This window comes from Salmo salar, chromosome ssa11 (assembly GCF_905237065.1).
Source record: "Salmo salar chromosome ssa11, Ssal_v3.1, whole genome shotgun sequence".
NCBI classification, from domain to species: Eukaryota; Metazoa; Chordata; class Actinopteri; order Salmoniformes; family Salmonidae; genus Salmo; species Salmo salar.
In genome coordinates this window covers 99,358,483-99,382,166 of record NC_059452.1, presented here as the reverse complement: position 1 = coordinate 99,382,166, position 23,684 = coordinate 99,358,483, and the positions used below count along the sequence as shown (strand labels likewise).

The 23,684-nt window shown below is 44.0% G+C and overlaps 1 protein-coding gene across 3 annotated transcripts in view; it reads left to right on the top strand.

The window, feature by feature from the left end:
- The window catches only part of LOC106563799 (telomerase-binding protein EST1A), a 38,646-nt gene extending 29,660 nt beyond the window's left edge, over positions 1-8,986 (top strand). For all 3 annotated transcript variants that reach the window (XM_014129659.2, XM_014129661.2, XM_014129660.2), the window contains 8 exons: positions 80-248; positions 1,596-1,818; positions 2,010-2,189; positions 2,427-2,576; positions 5,248-5,392; positions 5,671-5,924; positions 6,118-6,199; positions 6,443-8,986. In XM_014129659.2, coding sequence (XP_013985134.2) covers positions 80-248; positions 1,596-1,818; positions 2,010-2,189; positions 2,427-2,576; positions 5,248-5,392; positions 5,671-5,924; positions 6,118-6,199; positions 6,443-6,573 — 1,334 coding nt within the window. In that variant the 3' untranslated portion in view covers positions 6,574-8,986. The remainder of the gene's footprint in view (positions 1-79; positions 249-1,595; positions 1,819-2,009; positions 2,190-2,426; positions 2,577-5,247; positions 5,393-5,670; positions 5,925-6,117; positions 6,200-6,442) is intronic.
- Positions 8,987-23,684: the final 14,698 nt, after the last annotated feature.

Genomic DNA, 23,684 nt, shown 5'->3' with positions numbered 1-23,684 from the left:
ACCCCCTAGGAAGGCAGACAATGATTCTCTTTCTCTCTCTCCCTATCCCTTTCTTCCTCTCCCTCACTCCCTCTCTCAGAGCCCATCCCTGAGGAGGAGAGAGAAGAGGGGGATGAGTGGGAGGAGGGGATGGTGAAAGTTTCTGCCTTCCCATTGGACCTGAGGGAGCTGCTGCCCAGCGTTAAAGTCTGGTCTGATTGGATGCTTGGACACCCCGACCAATGGAATCCTCCGCCTTGTAGTATAGAGTGAGTATACAATCCAAACACAGGACGATCTCCCTGTGGGGAGGTGTTACTGTCTCCTCTCTGTTCCTGTGGGGAGGTGTTACTGTCTCTTCTCTCTTCCTGTGGGGAGGTGTTACTGTCTCCTCTCTGTTCCTGTGGGGAGGTGTTACTGTCTCTTCTCTCTTCCTGTGGGGAGGTGTTACTGTCTCCTCTCTCTGTTCCTGTGGGGAGGTGTTACTGTCTCCTCTCTGTTCCTGTGGGGAGGTGTTACTGTCTCCTCTCTCTGTTCCTGTGGGGAGGTGTTACTGTCTCCTCTCTGTTCCTGTGGGGAGGTGTTACTGTCTCCTCTCTGTTCCTGTGGGGAGGTGTTACTGTCTCCTCTCTGTTCCTGTGGGGAGGTGTTACTGTCTCCTCTCTCTTCCTGTGGGGAGGTGTTACTGTCTCCTCTCTCTTCCTGTAGGGAGGTGTTACTGTCTCCTCTCTGTTCCTGTGGGGAGGTGTTACTGTCTCCTCTCTGTTCCTGTGGGGAGGTGTTACTGTCTCCTCTCTCTTCCTGTAGGGAGGTGTTACTGTCTCCTCTCTGTTCCTGTGGGGAGGTGTTACTGTCTCTTCTCTCTTCCTGTAGGGAGGTGTTACTGTCTCCTCTCTGTTCCTGTGGGGAGGTGTTACTGTCTCTTCTCTCTTCCTGTAGGGAGGTGTTACTGTCTCCTCTCTGTTCCTGTGGGGAGGTGTTACTGTCTCCTCTCTCTGTTCCTGTGGGGAGGTGTTACTGTCTCTTCTCTCTTCCTGTAGGGAGGTGTTACTGTCTCCTCTCTGTTCCTGTGGGGAGGTGTTACTGTCTCTTCTCTCTTCCTGTAGGGAGGTGTTACTGTCTCCTCTCTGTTCCTGTGGGGAGGTGTTACTGTCTCCTCTCTCTTCCTGTAGGGAGGTGTTACTGTCTCCTCTCTGTTCCTGTGGGGAGGTGTTACTGTCTCCTCTCTCTTCCTGTAGGGAGGTGTTACTGTCTCCTCTCTGTTCCTGTGGGGAGGTGTTACTGTCTCCTCTCTCTGTTCCTGTGGGGAGGTGTTACTCTCTCCTCTCTGTTCCTGTGGGGAGGTGTTACTGTCTCTTCTCTCTTCCTGTAGGGAGGTGTTACTGTCTCCTCTCTGTTCCTGTGGGGAGGTGTTACTGTCTCCTCTCTCTTCCTGTGGGGAGGTGTTACTGTCTCCTCTCTGTTCCTGTGGGGAGGTGTTACTGTCTCCTCTCTGTTCCTGTGGGGAGGTGTTACTGTCTCCTCTCTGTTCCTGTGGGGAGGTGTTACTGTCTCCTCTCTGTTCCTGTGGGGAGGTGTTACTGTACCACACTGATTGTCCCTCGTCTCTCTACCAGTGGTTGTAGCTCTGGTGTGTGGCGTAGCTTGGCCGACCTGTGTAATGCGTTGGCGCGTGTCGACCACGGGGAAGCGCCGCTGTACAAGGCAGACGGGGACGGAGACGAGGGGGATGAGGAGCTCCGCCTGTTGCTATTGGAGGAGGACAGGCTGCTGGCCGGCTTCGTCCCGCTGCTCGCCGCCCCACAGGAACCTTGCTACATAGACCTCACCAGGGATACCGTGAGTTTATACACCATATATACATTGCATACATGCTCTCGCTCTCTTTCTCTTGCTCGCTCTCACTCTCTCCCTCTCTCTCTTTCTCTCCCTCTCTCTCTCTCTCTGTCCCCCTCACTCTTTCCCTTTCTCTCTCTCTCGCTCTCCCCGTCTCACTCTCTCCCTATTTCTCTCTCTGTCTCTCCCTCTAGGTAATAGCAGCAGACTGTAAAAGGGTAACAGTGTTGAAGTATTTCCTGGAGGCTCTGTGTGGACAGGAACAACCTCTCCTGGCCTTCAAGGGAGGGAAGTATGTCTCCATGGCAACCTCTCCCCAACCCAGCAGCCCCGGCGACGCCCACAGTCGACACGACTCACTGACCGAGAGAGAGGTGTTTGTTTGTTTCTCTCTCTTACCAATCAAATGTTATCGCAGGTTCTTCTCCAAGTTTTTCGGTCTCTCATTCCTTGAATATTTGTTTTAAGTCTAGCACTGAGTTAGACACCTGTCTCAACTAATTACCGTCTTGAATCCCATGGTTAGCTGAATCAGGTGTGTAGGTGTTTTTAGATGTGTGGCTGCTAACATGTCCCTCTGTTCCCCTCTCTCCTGTGGTGCTGTATCTTAGAGCGATGACGTCATCGTGGAGGCGGAGTCGTCTGTTTCCGAGGGGGATGAGGGCGGGGGCAGCGAAGATGACATCAGAGAGCTTCGGGCCAGACACAGCGCCCTCACTAACAGACTGGCGCAGCAGCAACGACGCAGGGACAAGATACAGGTCACACACACACACACTATATGCACACTCACACAGACTTACAGACACACACACGCACACTATATACAGACACACACACACTATATACGTACACACACACTATATACACACTCACACAAATACACACTCACAGAGACACACACACACACACACACACTATATACACACTCACACACACACACTATATACGTACACACACACTATATACACACTCACACAGACACACACTATATACAGTCGTGGCCAAAAGTTTTGAAAATGACACAAATATTAATTTTCACAAAGTCTGCTGCCTCAGTTTGTATGACGGCAATTTGCATATACTCCAGAATGTTATGAAGAGTGATCAGATGAATTGCAATTAATTGCAAAGTCCCTCTTCGCCATGCAAATTAACTGAATCCCCCCAAAACATTTCCACTGCATTTTAGCCCTGTCACAAAAGGACCAGCTGACATCATGTCAGTGATTCTCTCGTTAACACAGGTGTGAGTGTTGACGAGGACAAGGCTGGAGATCACTCTGTCATGCTGATTGAGTTCGAATAACAGACTGGAAGCTTCAAAAGGAGGGTGGTGCTTGGAATCATTGTTCTTCCTCTGTCAACCATGATTACCTGCAAGGAAACACGTGCCGTCATCATTGCTTTGCACAAAAAGGGCTTCACAGGCAAGGATATTGCTGCCAGTAAGATTGCACCTAAATCAACCATTTATCGGATCATCAAGAACTTCAAGGAGAGCGGTTCAATTGTTTCAGGGTGCCCAAGAAAGTCCAGCAAGTGCCAGGACCGTCTCCTAAAGTTCATTCAGCTGCGGGATCGGGGCACCACCAGTACAGAGCTTGCTCAGGAATGGCAGCAGGCAGGTGTGAGTGCATCTGCACGCACAGTGAGGCAAAGACTTTTGGAGGATGGCCTGGTGTCAAGAAGGGCAGCAAAGAAGCCACTTCTCTCCAGGAAAAACATCAGGGACAGACTGGTATTCTGCAAAAGGTACAGGGATTGGACTGCTGAGGACTGGGGTAAAGTCATTTTCTCTGATGAATCCCCTTTCCGATTGTTTGGGGCATCCGGAAAAAAGTTTGTCCGGAGAAGACAAGGTGAGCGCTACCATCAGTCCTGTGTCATGCCAACAGTAAAGCATCCTGAGACCATTCATGTGTGGGGTTGCTTCTCAGCCAAGGGAGAGGCTCACTCACAATTTTACCTGAGAACACAGCCATGAATAAAGAATGGTACCAACACATCCTCCGAGAGCAACTTCTCCCAACCATCCAGGAACAGTTTGGTGACGAACAATGCCTTTTCCAGCATGATGGAACACCTTGCCATAAGGCAAAATTGATAACTAAGTGGCTCGGGGAACAAAACATCGATATTTTGGGTCCATGGCCAGGAAACTCCCCAGACCTTAATCCCATTGAGAACTTGTGGTCAATCCTCAAGAGGCGGTGGACAAACAAAAACCCACAAATTCTGACAGACTCCAAGCATTGATTATGCAAGAATGGGCTGCCATCAGTCAGGATGTGGCCCAGAAGTTAATTGACAGCATGCCAGGGCAGATTGCAGAGGTCTTGAAAAAGAATGGTCAACACTGCAAATATTGACTCTGCATCAACTTCATGTAATTGTCAATAAAAGCCTTTGACACTTATGAAATGCTTGTAATTATACTTCAGTATTCCATAGTAACATCTGACAAAAATATCTAAAGACACTGAGGCAGCAGAGTTTGTGAAAATGAATATGTATGTCATTCTCAAAACTTTTGGCCACGACTGTACACTACCGTTCAGAAGTTTGGGGTCACTTAGAAGTTTCCTTGTTTTTAAAAGAAAAGCAAATGTTTTGTCCATTAAAATAACATCAAATTGATCAGAAACACAGTGTAAACAATGTTAATGTTGTACATGACTATTGTAGCTGGAAACGGCAGATTTCTTTATGGAATATCTACATAGGTGTACAGAGGCCCATTATCATCAACCATCACTCCTGTGTTCCAATGGCACGTTGTGTTAGCTAATCCAAGTTTATCATTTTAAAAGGCTAATTGATCATTAGGAAACCCTTGTGCAATTATATTACCACAGCTGAAAACTGACCCGATTTAAGATAAGCAGAGTAAAGTGTTTATATTACTTTATTCCTGTGCATGTAAACATACTCATTGCATGCTATGAATATGGGACCAAATACTAAACTTTTTGACTCATTTATTTACAAGAATCTTTAGGTGTGTCAATTTTGACCCCTACCTTTTTTTGAGGAAAATAATATGACTTAATAAACAACATCTCTTTCTCTGAGCAATTGTATTGGTATAATATCATTTCCCCATTTTTTTGGTGCGTACTATACAGTACCAGTCAAAAGCCTACACATTCAACGGTTTTTCTTTATTTTTACAATGTTGAAAATAGTATAAAAATGGATAAATAAAAACCCCGGAGTGAGTAGTTGTGTCAACTTTTAACTGGTTCTGTGTAGCTCAGCATTGACTTCCTACTGTAATTATTGATCATCTTTTTTTAGGGTGTCAATCATTTCGGACCCCGCTGTATGTCCTGAATTCTTGAGCGTATTAACCTGTGTGTTAACGTGTGTGTATACATGTGTTTATACCATGTAACGTGTGTTAACATGCGGGTGTGTCCCTCTGTGCAGGCCGTGTTACAGACATGTGGTCAGCTGGAGTTAGAGGTCCGTCCTCTTTTCCTGGTTCCAGACACCAACGCTTTCATCGACCACCTGACCAGCCTCAAGACACTACTGCAGTCTGGGACTTACATACTGGTGGTGCCCCTCATAGGTAACTAACACACACACACACACACACACACACACACACACACACACAGGCTTCATCAACCACCTCACCGGCCTCAAGATACCTCTCCCCCTCCTTTTCTAACCCCCTTCCACCTCTCTCTCTCTCCCCGTCACTCGCTCGCTCTCTCTCCCTCCCCGTCTCTCACTCTCTCTCTCTCCCCCTTAATCTCTCCCCCTTAATCTCTCCCCCTATCTCTCCCCCGTCTCTCCGCACTGTCTCTCTATCTCTCTCCCCCTCTCGCTCTCTCCCTTCTCCAGTGATAACAGAGTTGGATGGTCTGGCAAAGGGTCAGGAGAGCTGCGGAGGCTCCGGCGGTGGTCGTGGCGGCGGTGGTTCCCGTGGAAACCCTGGCGCGACTCATGCACGGGCGGTCCAGGAGAAGGCCAAGGTTGCCGTGGCGTTTCTGGAGCGAGGGTTCGAGGCCAGAGAGCCCTGTCTCAGAGCGCTGACCAGCAGAGGAAGTCAACTGGAGTCTATTGCCTTCCGCAGTGAAGACACCTCCGGACAACAGGTGTGTTAATGTGTGTGTTTAAACACCCAGATCCTCTGTTTACAGTGCGATGTTTTACCATCATACCATTTGGAGCAGTCTGACTGCATATCAATGCATTTTCATCCAATTTTGGGCTGTCGTTGAAAATCATCTTTAGATTTACCAGTCTCTCCTCCCTCCCTACCTCCTCTCTTCCTTTCTCTCTCTCCAGGGGAACAATGATGATGTCATCTTGTCCTGCTGTCTCCACTACTGCAAAGACAAGGCTAAGGACTTCATGCCTGCACAGAGAGGTAGACAACCACCCACACACATTATGCCTGATTTGTCTATACTTTTATATTAACCCCCCCTCTTTCCCTCTATCCTCTCCTTCCCCAAATCCCCCCCACCACTTCTCCCCCCCTCCCATCCTCTGCTCCCTTCTCCCCCCCCTCCCATCCTCTGCTCCCTTCTCTCTCCCAACCTCTGCTCCCCTCCACTCTCTCTCCCCTACCGATTTGCCCTCTTCCTCCCTTCCAACCTCTCTCTACCAGACGGTCCGGTGCGGTTGCGTCGGGAGGTGGTTCTTCTGACAGATGACCGTAACCTGCGGGTCAAAGCCCTGACCAGGAATGTGCCGGTCAGAGACATCCCCGCCTTCCTCACCTGGGCCAAAGTGGGCTGAACCGGGTTACATCTTAGACCACGCCCATAGCACTCAAACAACCAATCAACTGCTGAGAACCGCTGGCCACCTCCCATACCATCGGAGTGGAGGAGGAGCCTGTAAGCTAATGCAGAAGTGAAGACTGATGGAGAGAAGGAGAAGAAAGCTTTTTTTGTGGAAAAATGAAATATGGAAACTAAAAAGCATTTTATTTTGTGTGGAATGAGTTGAATAGGCTGAGAGCTTTTTACCCTCTCATTGTGATGAGGTGTGTGTGTTTACCGCTGAGCTCAGGGAGCGGAAGGGAGGAGAGGAGCAGGGAGAGTTTTAAGAGATGCAGGAAGGCTGGCCCATGAAGAGAGGTAGAAGACAGGAGGAGGAGATGTATTTGTGTTCATTTCTGGTTTCTTTGGTCCAGCCATGCGTCGTGCGTAACTTCTGCAGAACGTTCACAAGGCCAGCGGCAGTACTTACCTCAGTGAAAACGACAGAGAGGAAGAGAGACATGGAATGGAGAGGGAGGTTAGGGCTGGAGGACGAAGGCCCAAACCTGACTGAGCAGTGTTATAGTGTGTGTCTGTGTGAGGATCTGTTTGACTGACAGCTGCTGGAACCCCCAGAGCAGCACAGAGAGAGAGGCTTTGTATTTTATTTATGTAACCTTTATTTAACGAGGCAAGTCAGTTAAGAACAAATTCTTTTTTACAATGAGGCCCTACCCCGGGCCAAACCCTAACGTCGCTGGGCCGGTTGTGATACAGCCTGGAATCGAACCAGGGTCTGTAGTGACGCCTCTAGCACTGAGATGCAGTGCCTTAGACCGCTGCGCCACTCGGGGGAGTGGCAGGGGAGGCAGGTTGTAGTATCGGGGTACCAGCCAGGTTGCAGTATCGGGGTACCAGCCAGGTTGTAGTATCGGGGTACCAGCCAGGTTGTAGTATCGGGGTACCAGCCAGGTTGGGGTACCAGCCAGGTTGGGGTACCAGCCAGGTTGTAGTATCGGGGTACCAGCCAGGTTGTAGTATAGTGGACGGGGGGGTACCTTCATCTACCCACCCTCCTCCAAGTCCCTGTGACCCCAAACCACACTCTCAGCCTCTGATGACCCGGAAGTGGTCCGTTTCAGTTCCTGTAAAACCATGAAGTGATTTTCATCCCAGTTGCCCAGCAGCTTGTGTTGACTGAGAGTCATTCCCAAGGCTTCTGTTAAGGAACAGCTTTAAAGACAAAAAGACAAAGGAAAAATACTTGGTCTTTTTTAGCATTGTGCGGTGGTGGGAGTGTGTTGTTTCTGAGTTGGCTGGTGTATCCATTGGGAGTGTGTGATGTTTAGGCTCTACAGAGGAGCTTTTCTGTCAGCAGTCGTTCTCACTCACCTACCCTTTTAGTTTGTTGTTTTTAAGAGTTTAAATATTATAATTAGATTGAACGTTAGTTTTAGGTCATTGTAAATTTTGTGTGTTTGTTTTCCTTTGTTTTTATTTTTTTTAATTCTATATCTATGTTCATTCTAAGTGCAGAACTTTGTGCTGATCTGTTTCTTTATGAGTGGCTAAGACCTGGGCTGCGTCCAAAATGGTACGCTGTGGGCCCTGGTCAAAAGTTGTGCACTAGGCCTATAAGGAACAGGGTGCCAATAGGGTGCCCTACACTGATCATACAATTAACAACGGAATTAGCTTTTGTAGCACCTTCAGTGTGCACACGTTAACAAGCTGGTATGATACGTGTGTAAACGTGCGTGTGTGTCAGAGAACACAATATTATGCACTGTGTCAGACAGACTGGAGTCTTTTCACAACCATAAAACGTCCCACGCAATACAAACAAAGAGGACATCAGTGAGGGTCTGATGTCATCCTCACGTAATGTTTGATCAGCATGCTATAATGGTTTACTGTGCATGCTGACGTTACCGGTTAACGTGTTACCGGTTCTAATCTGTCCACCAGACGGCACAAGTTAGTTGGTTTATTATCTATGACAGTAACACACACACAGTTGAGTAATTTCACAAAGCATTAAACATCAGTCTTGTAAGCCCAAGTCTATGAACAACTACATATAGATAGATTTGGTATAAATGAGTTGATACTCTAAATCATTTGATCTTTACCTTTGTGTGTTGTTTATTTGCCAAAACCATAGCTAGTTAACTTGTTGATCCCACTTGTTTAGGAATCTTTAAGTGGGTCCCAATGATCTCTCCTTTCTCCCAAAGTGTGCACTTGTTCCCTTTTTGTGGGAGGGATTGGTGATCGACAGCGCACTTCAGGAGGAAGGAGGTATTCCCGGGACGCCCTCTCCGTCTACTCTCACTGTTCTGTCTATATGCTGGAGCTGACCCCAGGCCTGCATGTACTATCCTATCACAAGGCTTTTTCATTCTTTTCCATGAGTTGTTTGAATAAATTATTTGTTTTGATTCAAATCAGTTGTCTGTTTGTTTATTTATGTGTTTGTGTGTGTGGTGTACGATGATGGGTTTACATCACGTGTCAAACTCATTCCACGGAGGGCAGAGTGTCTGTGGGTTTTCACTCCTCCCTTGTACTTGATTGATGAATTAAGGTCACTGATTAGTAAGGAACTCTCCTCACCTGGTTGTCTAGGTCTCAGTAAGGAACTCTCCTCACCTGGTTGTCTAGGTCTCAGTAAGGAACTCTCCTCACCTGGTTGTCTAGGTCTCAGTAAGGAACTCTCCTCACCTGGTTGTCTAGGTCTCAGTAAGGAACTCTCCTCACCTGGTTGTCTAGGTCTCAGTAAGGCACTCTCCTCACCTGGTTGTCTAGGTCTTAGTAAGGAACTCTCCTCACCTGGTTGTCTAGGTCTCAGTAAGGAACTCTCCTCACCTGGTTGTCTAGGTCTTAGTAAGGAACTCTCCTCACCTGGTTGTCTAGGTCTCAGTAAGGAACTCTCCTCACCTGGTTGTCTGGGTCTCAGTAAGGAACTCTCCTCACCTGGTTGTCTAGGTCTCAGTAAGGAACTCCCCTCACCTGGTTGTCTGGGTCTCAGTAAGGAACTCTCCTCACCTGGTTGTCTAGGTCTTAGTAAGGAACTCTCCTCACCTGGTTGTCTAGGTCTCAGTAAGGAACTCTCCTCACCTGATTGTCTAGGTCTTAGTAAGGAACTCTCCTCACCTGGTTGTCTAGGTCTCAGTAAGGAACTCCCCTCACCTGGTTGTCTAGGTCTTAGTAAGGAACTCTCCTCACCTGGTTGTCTAGGTCTCAGTAAGGAACTCTCCTCACCTGATTGTCTAGGTCTCAGTAAGGAACTCTCCTCACCTGGTTGTCTAGGTCTTAGTAAGGAACTCTCCTCACCTGGTTGTCTAGGTCTCAGTAAGGAACTCTCCTCACCTGGTTGTCTAGGTCTCAGTAAGGAACTCTCCTCACCTGATTGTCTAGGTCTTAGTAAGGAACTCTCCTCACCTGGTTGTCTAGGTCTCAGTAAGGAACTCTCCTCACCTGGTTGTCTAGGTCTCAGTAAGGAACTCTCCTCACCTGGTTGTCTAGGTCTTAGTAAGAATCTCTCCTCACCTGGTTGTCTAGGTCTCAGTAAGGAACTCCCCTCACCTGGTTGTCTAGGTCTCAGTGAGGAACTCTCCTCACCTGGTTGTCTAGGTCTTAGTAAGGAACTCTCCTCACCTGGTTGTCTAGGTCTTAGTAAGGAACTCTCCTCACCTGGTTGTCTAGGTCTCAGTAAGGAACTCTCCTCACCTGGTTGTCTAGGTCTTAGTAAGGAACTCTCCTCACCTGGTTGTCTAGGTCTCTGTAAGGAACTCTCCTCACCTGGTTGTCTAGGTCTTAGTAAGGAACTCTCCTCACCTGGTTGTCTAGGTCTTAGTAAGGAACTCCCCTCACCTGGTTGTCTAGGTCTCAGTAAGGAACTCTCCTCACCTGGTTGTCTAGGTCTCAGTAAGGAACTCTCCTCACCTGGTTGTCTAGGTCTCAGTAAGGAACTCTCCTCACCTGGTTGTCTAGGTCTTAGTAAGGAACTCTCCTCACCTGGTTGTCTGGGTCTTAGTAAGGAACTCTCCTCACCTGGTTGTCTAGGTCTTAGTAAGGAACTCTCCTCACCTGGTTGTCTAGGTCTTAATTGAAAGGAAAAACTAAGAAGCCGCAGACACTCAGCCCTCAGTGGAATGAGTTTGACACCATTAGTGGTATGTTGTGTCTGGCAACTCGTCGCCTTAGAATGACATTATCTAACGAGTACATTGGCTAGTAATGTATTACCCCTGCCTCTGGTTGGATTTCTTTGGGTCCTCAACATGTCACTGTTTCGTCGATGTGGATATGGAAAGAAAATGGCTTCCACTGCATTCTATTGCCACAGTCCAAATTGGCTAAATCGTAAAAATGCATGATTATAATATGTTTTCTTTTTGGTCTTAATTTAAGGTTAGGTTTAAGCATAAGGTTAGCAGTGTGGTTAGTGTTAGGTTTAAAATGTAGAAATAGGCTGGGTTTATGTCTTTGTGGATATGATCTGGTGACAACCGAAGTAAATTGACAAGGGGCATGCGACTCATGATGGCGGTTCGGGAGAGGAAGCCCAGACAGTTTGCATTTGGGTAGGTCGAATACAGGTCGTAGCATGTCCCTCGAGGAGGCAAGAAAGAGATTTTGGCTTGGAAAAGTCAGAAGTCGGGTAATTGGTTAATGGAGGAGGATTGGAGGGAACGACAAAGGAGGGTGAAAAGACTGAGGGAGGCAGAGGATAGGGTGGAATCTGTTGAACGGTATGTTGAGAAGGATTGGTGTCAAGTTCAAACAGAGTGAGCTGGATGTCAGTTGGAGTTCTGGAGGTGAAATGGAAGAGGGGGGAAGGTGTGGTGAGGATCCCGAGCCTTGTATCGATGGGTATGATAGAGATAAGTTTGGTCCAGTGGGAGTGAGATCTTTGACGTGGGTGGATCCAGGCCTTTTGGCTGATGCATGGGGTGGTTTCAGTTTGGATGGAAAACATGGTGGGTGCGGTTGAGTCAGTGAAGGTAACCTGAAGGGGACTTGTGATGTTTTGTTTGTGTTTCTTCAGATCAGAGGGTGCAGGTGCTCTGTGCGATGCAACTTGGAGAAAGACATGTATCTTGCTCTACGCTAAGGTACAGGACACCATTGAAGGGAGTGATTTCTGGGATAGTGTTAAGTGTGGAAGTGGTGGTATTGAAGTTGAAGATTCCTGGTGTTTGCGACACTCGCCATTTGGTGCAACGCAGACCCGGGGGAGAGCGTGGTGAAACAGAAGTGACACAGTCTGTTCTTTTGAGATTTGATTTAGTCTTTACCTGACAAAGTAATGTTAAGATATATGAGTTATGCTGTTAGAGATTTTGTACCAAATCCTCTGCAGTGTTATAGGTGGCACGTTTATGGACATATCACAGCAGTGTGTAGGAGGGAGATTCCAAGATGTGGGAAGTGTGCAGGAGGACATGGGACAGAGGAATGTGGAGTTTCGGTGGAAAAAGTTGTCAACTGTAGGGGTGCCCATGTTGTTGGGGATCGGAGGTGTCCAGTGTGAGAGAGGCAGGTTGAGGTGGCCAGGGTCAGAGAGGCAGGTTGAGGTGGCCAGGGTCAGAGAGGAAGGGTGAGGTGGCCAGGGTCAGAGAGGCAGGTTGAGGTGGCCAGGGTCAGAGAGGCAGGTTGAGGTGGCCAGGGTCAGAGAGGCAGGTTGAGGTGGCCAGGGTCAGAGAGGCAGGTTGAGGTGGCCAGGGTCAGAGAGGCAGGTTGAGGTGGCCAGGGTCAGAGAGGCAGGTTGAGGTGGCCAGGGTCAGAGAGGCAGGTTGAGGTGGCCAGGGTCAGAGTAGTGCAGAATGTGTCTTATGCTGAGACAGTGAAGAAAGTAGAGGAAGGTGGATCAAGGCTGAGGGATTCTGAGAGGATCCCTGTGAATAGTAGATCTGTGCCAGTACAGAGGGATAGGCCAATGAGTGATATATGTTTCAGTAGAGGTTGGCTTCTTAGCGTTCATAGCAGTAGTTATCAACTGTACCACAGAGATGGAACATAAATCACAGAAAATAGATGTTGTTTTGGCAGCTGCAGAGAAGTACTTGGTGGTAGAGATTTGACTTCAGAAGAGTTATAGCCAGGGCCGGCGTTATGGGTGGGCCTAAGGGGGCCTGCCCTACCGTACCTCCTTGCCCATCCAAATAAAATATTGAAATATTGATAATTTATTTGACCGAGACGCACTCCAACAGAAAGGTTTAGATTTTTAGGTTTTATTTATTCACATCAAAGAAAAGAGGTGAAAGACAAACCAGTACAGATTTTTTTTTTTAAACTGGTAAAAATGGTGTGCAGGTGAGGTTGGAAGCCCAAAAGGGCTTATATGAAAACCACACCACAAATATAAGTACAAAAAATATAAAAAGTTTGTTCAATACGGTAAACAAAGCATATTAATTGCTATTGTACATGATATACTCGGTATACAAGAAAAAGATTAATCAATCTCAGTTAAAGCATCTGAGCGAGCGAAACAGCGCCCATCTGTCAATCAGAGAAAGCGTTGTATCTTTGCAGCTTCCAAACAATGAGCTTCCTGAGAGTGGAAGACTCACACAGAGTATCCTGTATGTGGAAAAGGCTGTCCATCACTGAGTTATCTCAAAGACCACCAGGGAATTCACACTGGAGAGAAACCTTATCTGTGCACTGTTTGCGGCAAAAGCTTCACTTGGAAGCGAGTCCTTAGAGAACACATGAAGACTCACACTGGAGAGAATTCACATCAGTGTAACGTTTGCAGCAAACACTTCAGTCAGAGCGCATACCTGTCACGTCATATGATGACTCACATAGGGGAGAAATCCAATAAACCATTTAAGTGTTCTGTATGTGGACAACGCTGGATATCATTAAGTATTCTAAAACGCCACCAGTGAATTCACAACGGAGTGAAACCATACCAGTGCAACGTTTGCAGCAGAAGCTTCACTCGGAGCACAGTCCTGACACAACATATGAAGACGCACACAGGGGAGAAGTGATATAATTGTTCTATATGTGAAAAATGCTTTACAACATTAGGTGATCGGACACAGCACAAGCAAGTTCACAATGGAGAGAAAACGTATCGCTGCAACGGTTGTGACAAATGCTCCAATCAAAGTCATTCCCTTAAATCACACATGAAGAATATTCACAAGAGGGAGAACCCATAGGTATCCAATGTGCCAGTCAGAAGATAGAAAGGATTAAGCGAAAAACATAACATGGATTTTGGCCTCTGGTCAGCCGGGTTACTAGACCACAATTTGAACTATCCCAGGTCCAAAATCTGTGCCATGCGATATTTGAAAAGATGTTGCTTATTTTGAAGAGAGCAGTCTGTGCATCTGTAAACAGCAGGAGTCCTTATTGATTATTGATATAATGAAATAGGATCGTTTGAACTGTCTTCTGTCTTCATTTAAAGGAAGCTTTTAGTCATTGTTAAAGGACAATGCTCATTGTTCACAAAAATGTCTGATTATAATGGATGTTGAATGATTGTAATTTTGAATAAACTTTATCTTGTTTTTTTATTTACATGGCTATCTGAATAAGACAGCAGGGACGGTATTCATAAAGCTTCTCATGGTGAATTTCCATCTGATACTTACCCCTCACCAGTGTGTCCCCAGTGTTTATGTCAATGTTGGCTCTAGTGTTGATTTGTTGCCATCAGTTGTGTAACAATACAACCTCTGCATCCTCAAGACAATTGCTTTGTGAGGAGGTGTCAATCGTGGAAGGTGTTCATTTATGTTCACAGTTAGCCAGTGTTATGTAAATGCAGCTGACAAAGTATCAGTGGACTGGCCTTGGCCCCAAGTCACAGCAGGTCCACTGAGGCCATGGCCCAGAAAGATACGGGAGCTGGTCTGTGGAGTGGAAACACAAAAGTCTGAGCCTTTTTGTTGTTGTTAAACACCGTGGGTAAGTCTTAGGTGGAAATGCAGCTTCAGAGTGCTGATCTAGGATCAGTTTGCCCCTGTCCATGTAATCTTACTCATTATGATGATCTAGTCAAATCTGATCCTAGATCAGTACTCCTACTTTGTGACTATGATAATAATACAGGTCCAGTTGCGAGGACTCGTTAACACAAAGCAAATTATTATACACTGGGTGGTTCGAGTCCTGAATGCTGATTGGCTGACAGCCGTGGTATATACCACACCCCCGTGCCTTATTGCTTAATTAGGATAACAGTAGGTCTATAGTTTCTCCACTGTTGTTGACGTATATACTGTAGGTCTATGGTTTCTCCACCGTTGTTGACGTATATACTGTAGGTCTATGGTTTCTCCACTGTTGTTGACGTATATACTGTAGGTCTATAGTTTCTCCACTGTTGTTGACGTATATACTGTAGGTCTATGGTTTCTCCACTGTTATTGATGTATATACTGTAGGTCTATAGTTTCTCCACCGTTGTTGACGTATATACTGTAGGTCTATAGTTTCTCCACTGTTGTTGATGTATATACTGTAGGTCTATGGTTTCTCCACTGTTGTTGACGTATATACTGTAGGTCTATGGTTTCTCCACTGTTGTTGACGTATATACTGTAGGTCTATGGTTTCTCCACTGTTGTTGACGTATATACTGTAGGTCTATGGTTTCTCCACCGTTGTTGACGTATATACTGTAGGTCTATAGTTTCTCCACTGTTGTTGACGTATATACTGTAGGTCTATGGTTTCTCCACTGTTGTTGACGTATATACTGTAGGTCTATAGTTTCTCCACCGTTGTTGACGTATATACTGTAGGTCTATGATTTCTCCACCGTTGTTATATATATATATATGTGTGATGGGATGTATAGACATTATGGACAGTATATGATAGAATATGTAGTATACCTGAAGAATACATGGATATAATGTACAGCAAAAGTTCAATAGGACGGCCTTGACTACAATACAGTATATACATATGAAGTGGGTAAAACATTATGTTAACATTATTAAAGTGACCAGTGTTCCATTATTAAAGTGACCAGTGTTCCATTATTAAAGTGAACAGTGATTCCATGTCTATGTACATAGGGCAGAGCTTCTAAGTTGCAGGGTTGAGTAACTGGGTGATACCTAGCTAGTGACAGTGACTAGGTTCAGGGCAGGGTACTGGGTAGAGGTCGGCTAGTGATGGCTATTTAACAGTCTGATGGCCGTGAGATAGAAGCTGTTTTTCAGTCTCTCGGTCCCAGCTTTGAAGTGTACTGACCTCGCCTTCTGAATGATAGCGGGGTGAACAGGTAGTGGCTCGGGTGGTTGTTGTCCTTGATCATCTTTTTGGCCTTCCTGTGACATCGGGTGCTGTAGGTGTCCGGGAGGGCAGGCAGTGTGCCCCTGGTGATGGGTTAGGAAGACAGCACCATCCTCTAGAGAGTTCTGGATTACGGGCGGTGCAGTTGCCGTACCAGGTAATGAAGCTCGACAGGATGCTCTCAATGGTGCATCTGTATAAGTTTGTGAGGGTCTTAGGGGCCACGCTGAATTTCTTCAGCCTCCTGAAGTTTCACATTCATGCACCACTGGAAGAAACTCTTAACTTGTGTTTTCTAGCAGCTGATTTAGCTAATGCAATTTAAGAACAGTTGTATTTAACTTGAAGCTACTCAGTGTGGAGGGTGGGATTGGGCTTTGCAGCTAGGATAGGATGAGGGGGGAGTGTTTATTTTCTAATTAAGATGATAATGGAACCCATTTTGTTAACTAATGACAAAAACATGTAATCTCAATAAGGAAATACACACCTAGACAAAATGAAAATGATGAAACAGATTTAATCCTACTTTCAGTGTTAGTAGATGCACCACTGTAAATAGTGTTGAGAATTGTATTCCTCTCACCATAGCTTGAATTTCATTGGGTCACCAATGTCACTTACATCACCAACCCGGACGTTGATTTACCTCAGTATTTTGCACACAATCGGTTGTTTTTTCCTGTATAGTGCTATATTCATGTGATGTATACAGAGATGTGTTGTTCTTTCATTTGACCCTGGAACATGTTTTGAAACCCAAATGTAATGCAAATGTAACAATTTGAACACATTTGAATCATTGTTCATATTTAGACAATTATTTGTCATATTTCAATTCTAAATACAGATTATTTACACGTTTCTACTCAGGGATGGAATTGAAGGATTTTGTGCACTGGCCAGCCAAGCTACTAGACCACAATTTGAACTCTGTGCCATGCTATATTTGAAAAGACAAAGGTAACATCTCAGTTGCATACTTGTCGTGCTCTCTCCTCATCTCCTCAAAACCCATTGGATGAGAAAGCCAGAGGTCCCTCCCCTCTGACCTTCTCCTCTAATGGTTTTTGAGAAGGAGAGAACATGAGGAGTAAGCAATTGAGATCTTACCCAGGTTCCTCTAGCAGTCAGGCTAGTTGGTATGGAGCGACATACCTGCCAAAAGGTTGAACGTACATATCGCTAGGATTGTAAGAAAGTCCATACGTTAATTTCTATTCTCGTAAGAAAAGCCATTTATGAAACGGAAACGTGACATTCCATCTGTGAACATACAAACACCATATTACGATTACGGACCAACATTTTAGGCTTGAACAAATCTTGTGTTGCAATTCTGACGTACAATAATACCTTTCAGAGTTTTGGCAGTTTCATCTCTCCAACAAAAGAAATGTACACCAAACGGCCTGTGAGGAGTTAGTTCTACACGATAAAGCAGTTTAGCCTATACGAAGACTACCTAAAATCACTGCAACAGAGTTATTGTAAAGTGTGGGAATAAACTTATGCCAGACTTAGCCTACATTTAATCTCTCCCTTGTTAATGTCAAAGTCCATATGTTCATGACCAGATTCATGTAAAATGATTTAACATTTATATTAACCCCTCTCACAGAATATGCTTTGGCAAGATTTTGAGTGATGATAAATAAACATCAAAATATTCTATAAAGAAAATATTTTGAGTGGCAAAGACTCCAGTGGCAATTCATAGATCCACCAAACTTCTATTATTATGATTGTTACTATATGTTTTATTATTCTGGTAGATACTACTGGTTATGATTCATTATTCTGGTAGATACTACTGGTTATGATTCATTATTCTGGTAGATACTACTGGTTATGATTCATTATTCTGGTAGATACTACTGGTTATGATTCATTATTCTGGTAGATACTACTGGTTATGATTCATTATTCTGGTAGATACTACTGGTTATGATTCATTATTCTGGTAGATACTACTGGTTATGATTCATTATTCTGGTAGATACTACTGGCTATGTTTCATTATTCTGGTAGATACTACTGGTTATGATTCATTATTCTGGTAGATACTACTGGTTATGATTCATTATTCTGGTAGATACTACTGGTTATGATTCATTATTCTGGTAGATACTACTGGTTATGATTCATTATTCTGGTAGATACTACTGGTTATGATTCATTATTCTGGTAGATACTACTGGTTATGATTCATTATTCTGGTACATACTACTGGTTATGTTTCATTATTCTGGTAGATACTACTGGTTATGTTTCATTATTCTGGTAGATACTACTGGTTATGATTCATTATTCTGGTAGATACTACTGGTTATGATTCTGTCACGTCCTGACCAGTGAAAGAGGTAATTTGCCATAGTAGTATGGTCAGGGCGTGGCAGGGGGGTTTGTTTTGTATGTATTTTGGGTTTTCTGTATCTATGTGGGTTTGTTCTAGTTGTCTATTTCTATGTGTTGGTTTTCATGTTCGGCCAGGTATGGTTTCCAATCAGAGGCAGGTGTCTTTCATTGTCTCTGATTGGAAGCCATACTTAGGCAGCCTGTTTTTCCTTTGGGGTTGTGGGTAGTTGTTTCCTGTTTAGTCTAAGTGTACCTGACGGGACTGTGTTGGTTGTTTTTGTTATTTTGTCAAGTGTCTTCATTAAAGTATTGAAAATGAGCACTATCCACACAACGTCTTGGTCTCCATTCAACGACCCCTGTGACAGATTCATTATTCTGGTAGATACTACTGGTTATGATTCATTATTCTGGTAGATAATACTGGTTATGATTAATTATTCTGGTAGATACTACTGGTTATGATTCATTATTCTGGTAGATTCTACTGGTTATGATTCATTATTCTGGTACATACTACTGGTTATGATTCATTATTCTGGTAGATACTACTGGTTATGATTCATTATTCTAGTAGATACTACTGGTTATGATTCATTATTCTGGTAGATACTACTGGCTATGTTTCATTATTCTGGTAGATACTACTGGTTATGATTCATTATTCCTGGTAGATACTACTGGTTATGATTCATTATTCTGGTAGATACTACTGGTTATGATTCATTATTCTGGTAGATACTACTGGTTATGATTCATTATTCTGGTAGATACTACTGGTTATGATTCATTATTCCTGGTAGATACTACTGGTTATGATTCATTATTCTGGTAGATACTACTGGTTATGATTCATTATTCTGGTAGATACTACTGGTTATGATTCATTATTCTGGTAGATACTACTGGTTATGATTCATTATTCCTGGTAGATACTACTGGTTATGATTGCAGACAGAGCCCAGAGAATGGGATGGTGCAATATTGAATTAGTCATATTTTGATAAGGTGCATGCATGGGGATGTCCACATCACCCAGAGATACATCACCCAGTCTGTTTTTCAAACTCAATCAGCATGACAGAGTGATCTCCAGCCTTGTCCTCGTCAACACTCACACCTGTGTTAACGAGAGAATCACTGACATGATGTCAGCTGGTCCTTTTGTGGCAGGGCTGAAATGCAGTGGAAATGTTTTTGGGGGATTCAGTTAATTTGCATGGCAAAGAAGGACTTTGCAATTAATTGCAATTCATCTGATCACTCTTCATAACATTCTGGAGTATATGCAAATTGCCATCATACAAACTGAGGCAGCAGACTTTGTGAAAATTAATATTTGTGTCATTCTCAAAACTTTTTGGCCACGACTGTAGACTTGCGCTGGCAAACATATCCATTACATTTGCTACCTAATGTGAGGTAAACTCAACTGAGGAGTAATAGAGAATGGAGACTTTTAACTTGAAAACGTGCAGGATACCTCTTTCCGGTTTCCCTGACTACCTTTTTTTTATACTGTGTTACGCTTGTTCGTGCAGCACTCATCACAGGCCAAAACTCTGAAAAGTATTAGTGTACATCATAATTGCAACACAAGATTTGTTCAAGCCTAAAATGTTGGTCCTTAATCGAAACATGGTGTGTGTATGTTCACAGCAGAAATTTCAAATCTACGTTTCATGTTTCACTCATGGCTTTTCTTATGATCTTAACGATATGTACGTTCAACCTTTTGGCAGGTATCTCGCTTCATATAATAAATAGGTCGTGTCTAGACTTGACAGTTAGTGCAGTATTCTGATCATAGAGTTTTGATCATGGAATTTCCGCCAGCGTTATAATGAAAAGGTGCCTCGGTCCCAAAACACGTTTTCTGGAGACTTGTGGGGGGAGTGCTGATGACGTACTCTGTATGCGCTTTCGGTAATTGATTGTATTTATTTATTTTACCTTTATTTAATTAGACAAGTCAGTTAAGAACAAATTCTTATTTTCAATGACGGCCTAGGAACAAGTTAACTGCCTTGTTCAGGGGCAGAACGACATTTTTACCTTGTCAGTTTAGGGATTCAATATTGCAACCTTTCGGGTTACTAGTCCAAAGCTCTAACTACTAGGCTACCTGCCGCCCCAAATAATAATAAACGCAAAGTACACTATTGTGGCTACTTTCACATAGATGGGTCCGACCACCATTAATCAAATAAGAACTGTCTTATAATGATGACACTTAGCTATATAGTTAGCTAGCTACGACAGCTGGAGATCATATAGTTAGCTAGCTAACTATATAGCTACTGAAACAGATTGTCGTTTTGCTATGCATTTGGGGAAGAACATTGTTTGCATCCATGATCTAACTAGCTTTTTTTATGACCAGGGCTGTAGGTGCGCGAGACAACTTTACCAGCATCATAGAATACGTATCGATGAATCGTTGTGACATATGAAATACGAGTGACAGTGTAATCCAGTCGTTCCCAAAAATTTTATAGTCCCGTACCCCTTCAAACATTCAACCTCCAGCTACATACCCCCTTTAGCACCAGGGTCAGCGCACTTTCAAATTTAGTTTTTTTTGCCATCATTGTAAGCCTCCCACACACACACTATACGATACATTTATTAAACATAAGAATGAGTGTACATTTTTGTCACAACCCGGCTCGTGGGAAGTGACAAAGAGCTCTTATAGGACCAGGGCACAAATAATAATAGAATTATAATCAATAATTTTGCTCTTTATTTAACCATCTTACATATAAAACCATATTTGTTCATCAAAAATTGTGAAAAACTCACCACAGGTTAATGAGAATGGTGTGCTTGAAAGGATGCACATAACTCTGCAATGTTGGGTTGTATTGGAGAGAGTCTCAGTCTGTCTTAAATCATTTTCCACACACAGTCTGTGTGGAAAATGTCTTGTTTTGTACGCTTTGTACAAAATAATAAAACGCAGAACTACAGGATGTTTCTTAACATAACTCTTTATTAACTAGCTACAACTACATGTTAGCCTATCTCCAACCACGATCAACTGCCCATGACCTAACCGTCTGGGTGGTCTTAACCAATCACCGCACAGTATGATACGGCGGTAAAATGCATCCAATTATAATTCAGTATGTATTCACATATGAATATTACAGAAAATATGTATTTAGTTTTCATGCTATTGAGGGCCGAGAATCCACTCTCACATAGGTACGTGGTTGCAAAGGGCATCAGTGTCTTAACAGCACGATTTGCCAAGGCAAGAAACTCTGAGCGCAGCCCTACCCAGAAATATGTCAGTGGCTTCTGATTAAATTAAATTTTCACAGAACCGGTTGTTGCAATTTCGATGAGGCGCTCTTGTTCAGATATATGAAAGTGGACTGGAGGCAGGGCATGAAAGGGATAACGAATCCAGTTGTTTGAGTCACCCGTTTCGGAAAAGTATCTGCGTAATTGCGCACCCAGCTCACTCAGGTGCTTCGCTATATCACGTTTGACATAGTCCGTAAACTTGAGTTCATTTGCACAAAAAAAAATCATACAATGATGGAAAGACCTGTGTGTTGTTCTTGTTAATGCAGACAGAGAAGAGCTCCAACTTCTTAATCATAGCCTCAATTTTGTCCCGCATTGAATATAGTTGCTGAGAGTCCCTGTAATCCTAGATTCAGATCATTCAGACGAGAGAAAAACATCACCCAGATTGGCAGGTCGTGTGAGAAACTCGCCACCATGCAAGCGGTCAGACAAGGCTACTCAGGTGAGAAAAAAAACGTACCCAAATGTATAGCCCCGTAAAATATAAATGTACTGTTTGAAAATGTGAAGAAAAAATAACTAACTATATATTTTTTTGATGTGAATCACATTTTATTTGGCGTACCTTCGACGGCATTGCACCCCAGTTTGAGAATACCTGTAAATAAATCAATGTGTAATAACTAGGTTGAATAACTAGGTAAAAAATGATGAACGCATTAAATTATTATGTAACATGCAGTCTTATTCAGTTCCTGATTGGTCAACAAGCTTATTTGACACGTCAAATAGTGTTATTTGAAGTGTATCTTTTTTTGACACGCAAAGACCCAAACGGCGGTAACCGGATTGCGTCCAGACTGTGGGGAAATGCATACACAATGCATCCCTGACCACCTCCTGAAGTTGTCAGCCAGATCTTTATTTTTTATTTTTTAACCTTTATTTAACTAGGCAAGTCAGTTAAGAACAAATTCTTATTTACAATGACGGCCTACAGATCTGAACACAGTCAGACCACAAAGCGACTTTTGTGCGTCTAAACCCGTCTTTCAGTGCAATCTTCGTATTTTGATAGCAGAAGTCGCATGTATGTGTCAAGTGTAGACACCACGTGACAGGGATTACCTATGCACATGTATTTGTGTAAATAAAACCTATCTAATATGCGCATTGTTAGGGCTGCGTCAATTCAATTCTGGTATCAGAACAAAATATAACACTAGGCTACTGAATATATTTTCAGCTGTTTATTAATAGAATTAGTCAAGCAGAATAAATGGTAAATGCAATCTTCGTATATATGGGTTCACTGTAACACCTCGCAGGGCAAACAGAGAACTGAAATGACATAAGTTCTTCCTTAAATACTTCTTGACAGACGTAGTTCCCTCTCCCTGAGGGCCTGTCATAGTAGAGGCTTGGGTGTGGTTTAGACTTACTCCAGCCTATCGTTGGCTTGCAGGCTGGTCCCAGCCTCTAGACGCATCTTTGTTGCCAAGCATAGTTGTCTTCTAGCTTATCTTCGTGTGTGTACCCGAGAGTCAGACACCCAAGGACAGTGCCTGTTCTTGTGCCACAGTTAGGACAGTTTCTGCTTTTGTGCTACAGCCATCTTCCATTCTACCAGCCCCTCCCGTACACCTGTCCTTGAGCGGCCCCACAACCAGGCATTGTGTGTGTGTGTCAAGAGTCTACTCAGCCTACACGCCTACTAGCCAGCAACCCTCCAGTTAGTCATGTCTATTATATGTTGCTCAATCTATGTTAATACAATATAAACCTCTTAGTGCATTACAGTCCGTTCATACTTAGGCCTACATCTACTGTAAATGGTAATGCATCACATCTAATAAGTGAAATAAAACCCAACAGCATATTTGGATTTAAGTGGATTTCCCACTCTTAAAGGGCCACAATAGTAGCAATGACGACCCTGGAGGGTGTAAACTCTGTGTATTTGGAAATTAGAAGTGCTCCTGAATAGAATGGACCCCCCCCCCCCCCCCCACAGCATACAGACAATTATGTAAGGTGCAATATGTGTGTCCAATATGAAGAAAAAAAACGATTGGATTTAAGCTGATGGGCACCTCTTTAAGGGCTGCAAAATGAGCAGTGATGCTCCTCAGGGTGTACACTTTGTGGATTTGGAAAGTAGAAGTGCTCCTGACTAGAATGGAACTCTTTTTTTACTTTGACACATGTTCAGGCTGTATGCTGCAATGAATAATACCCACACTA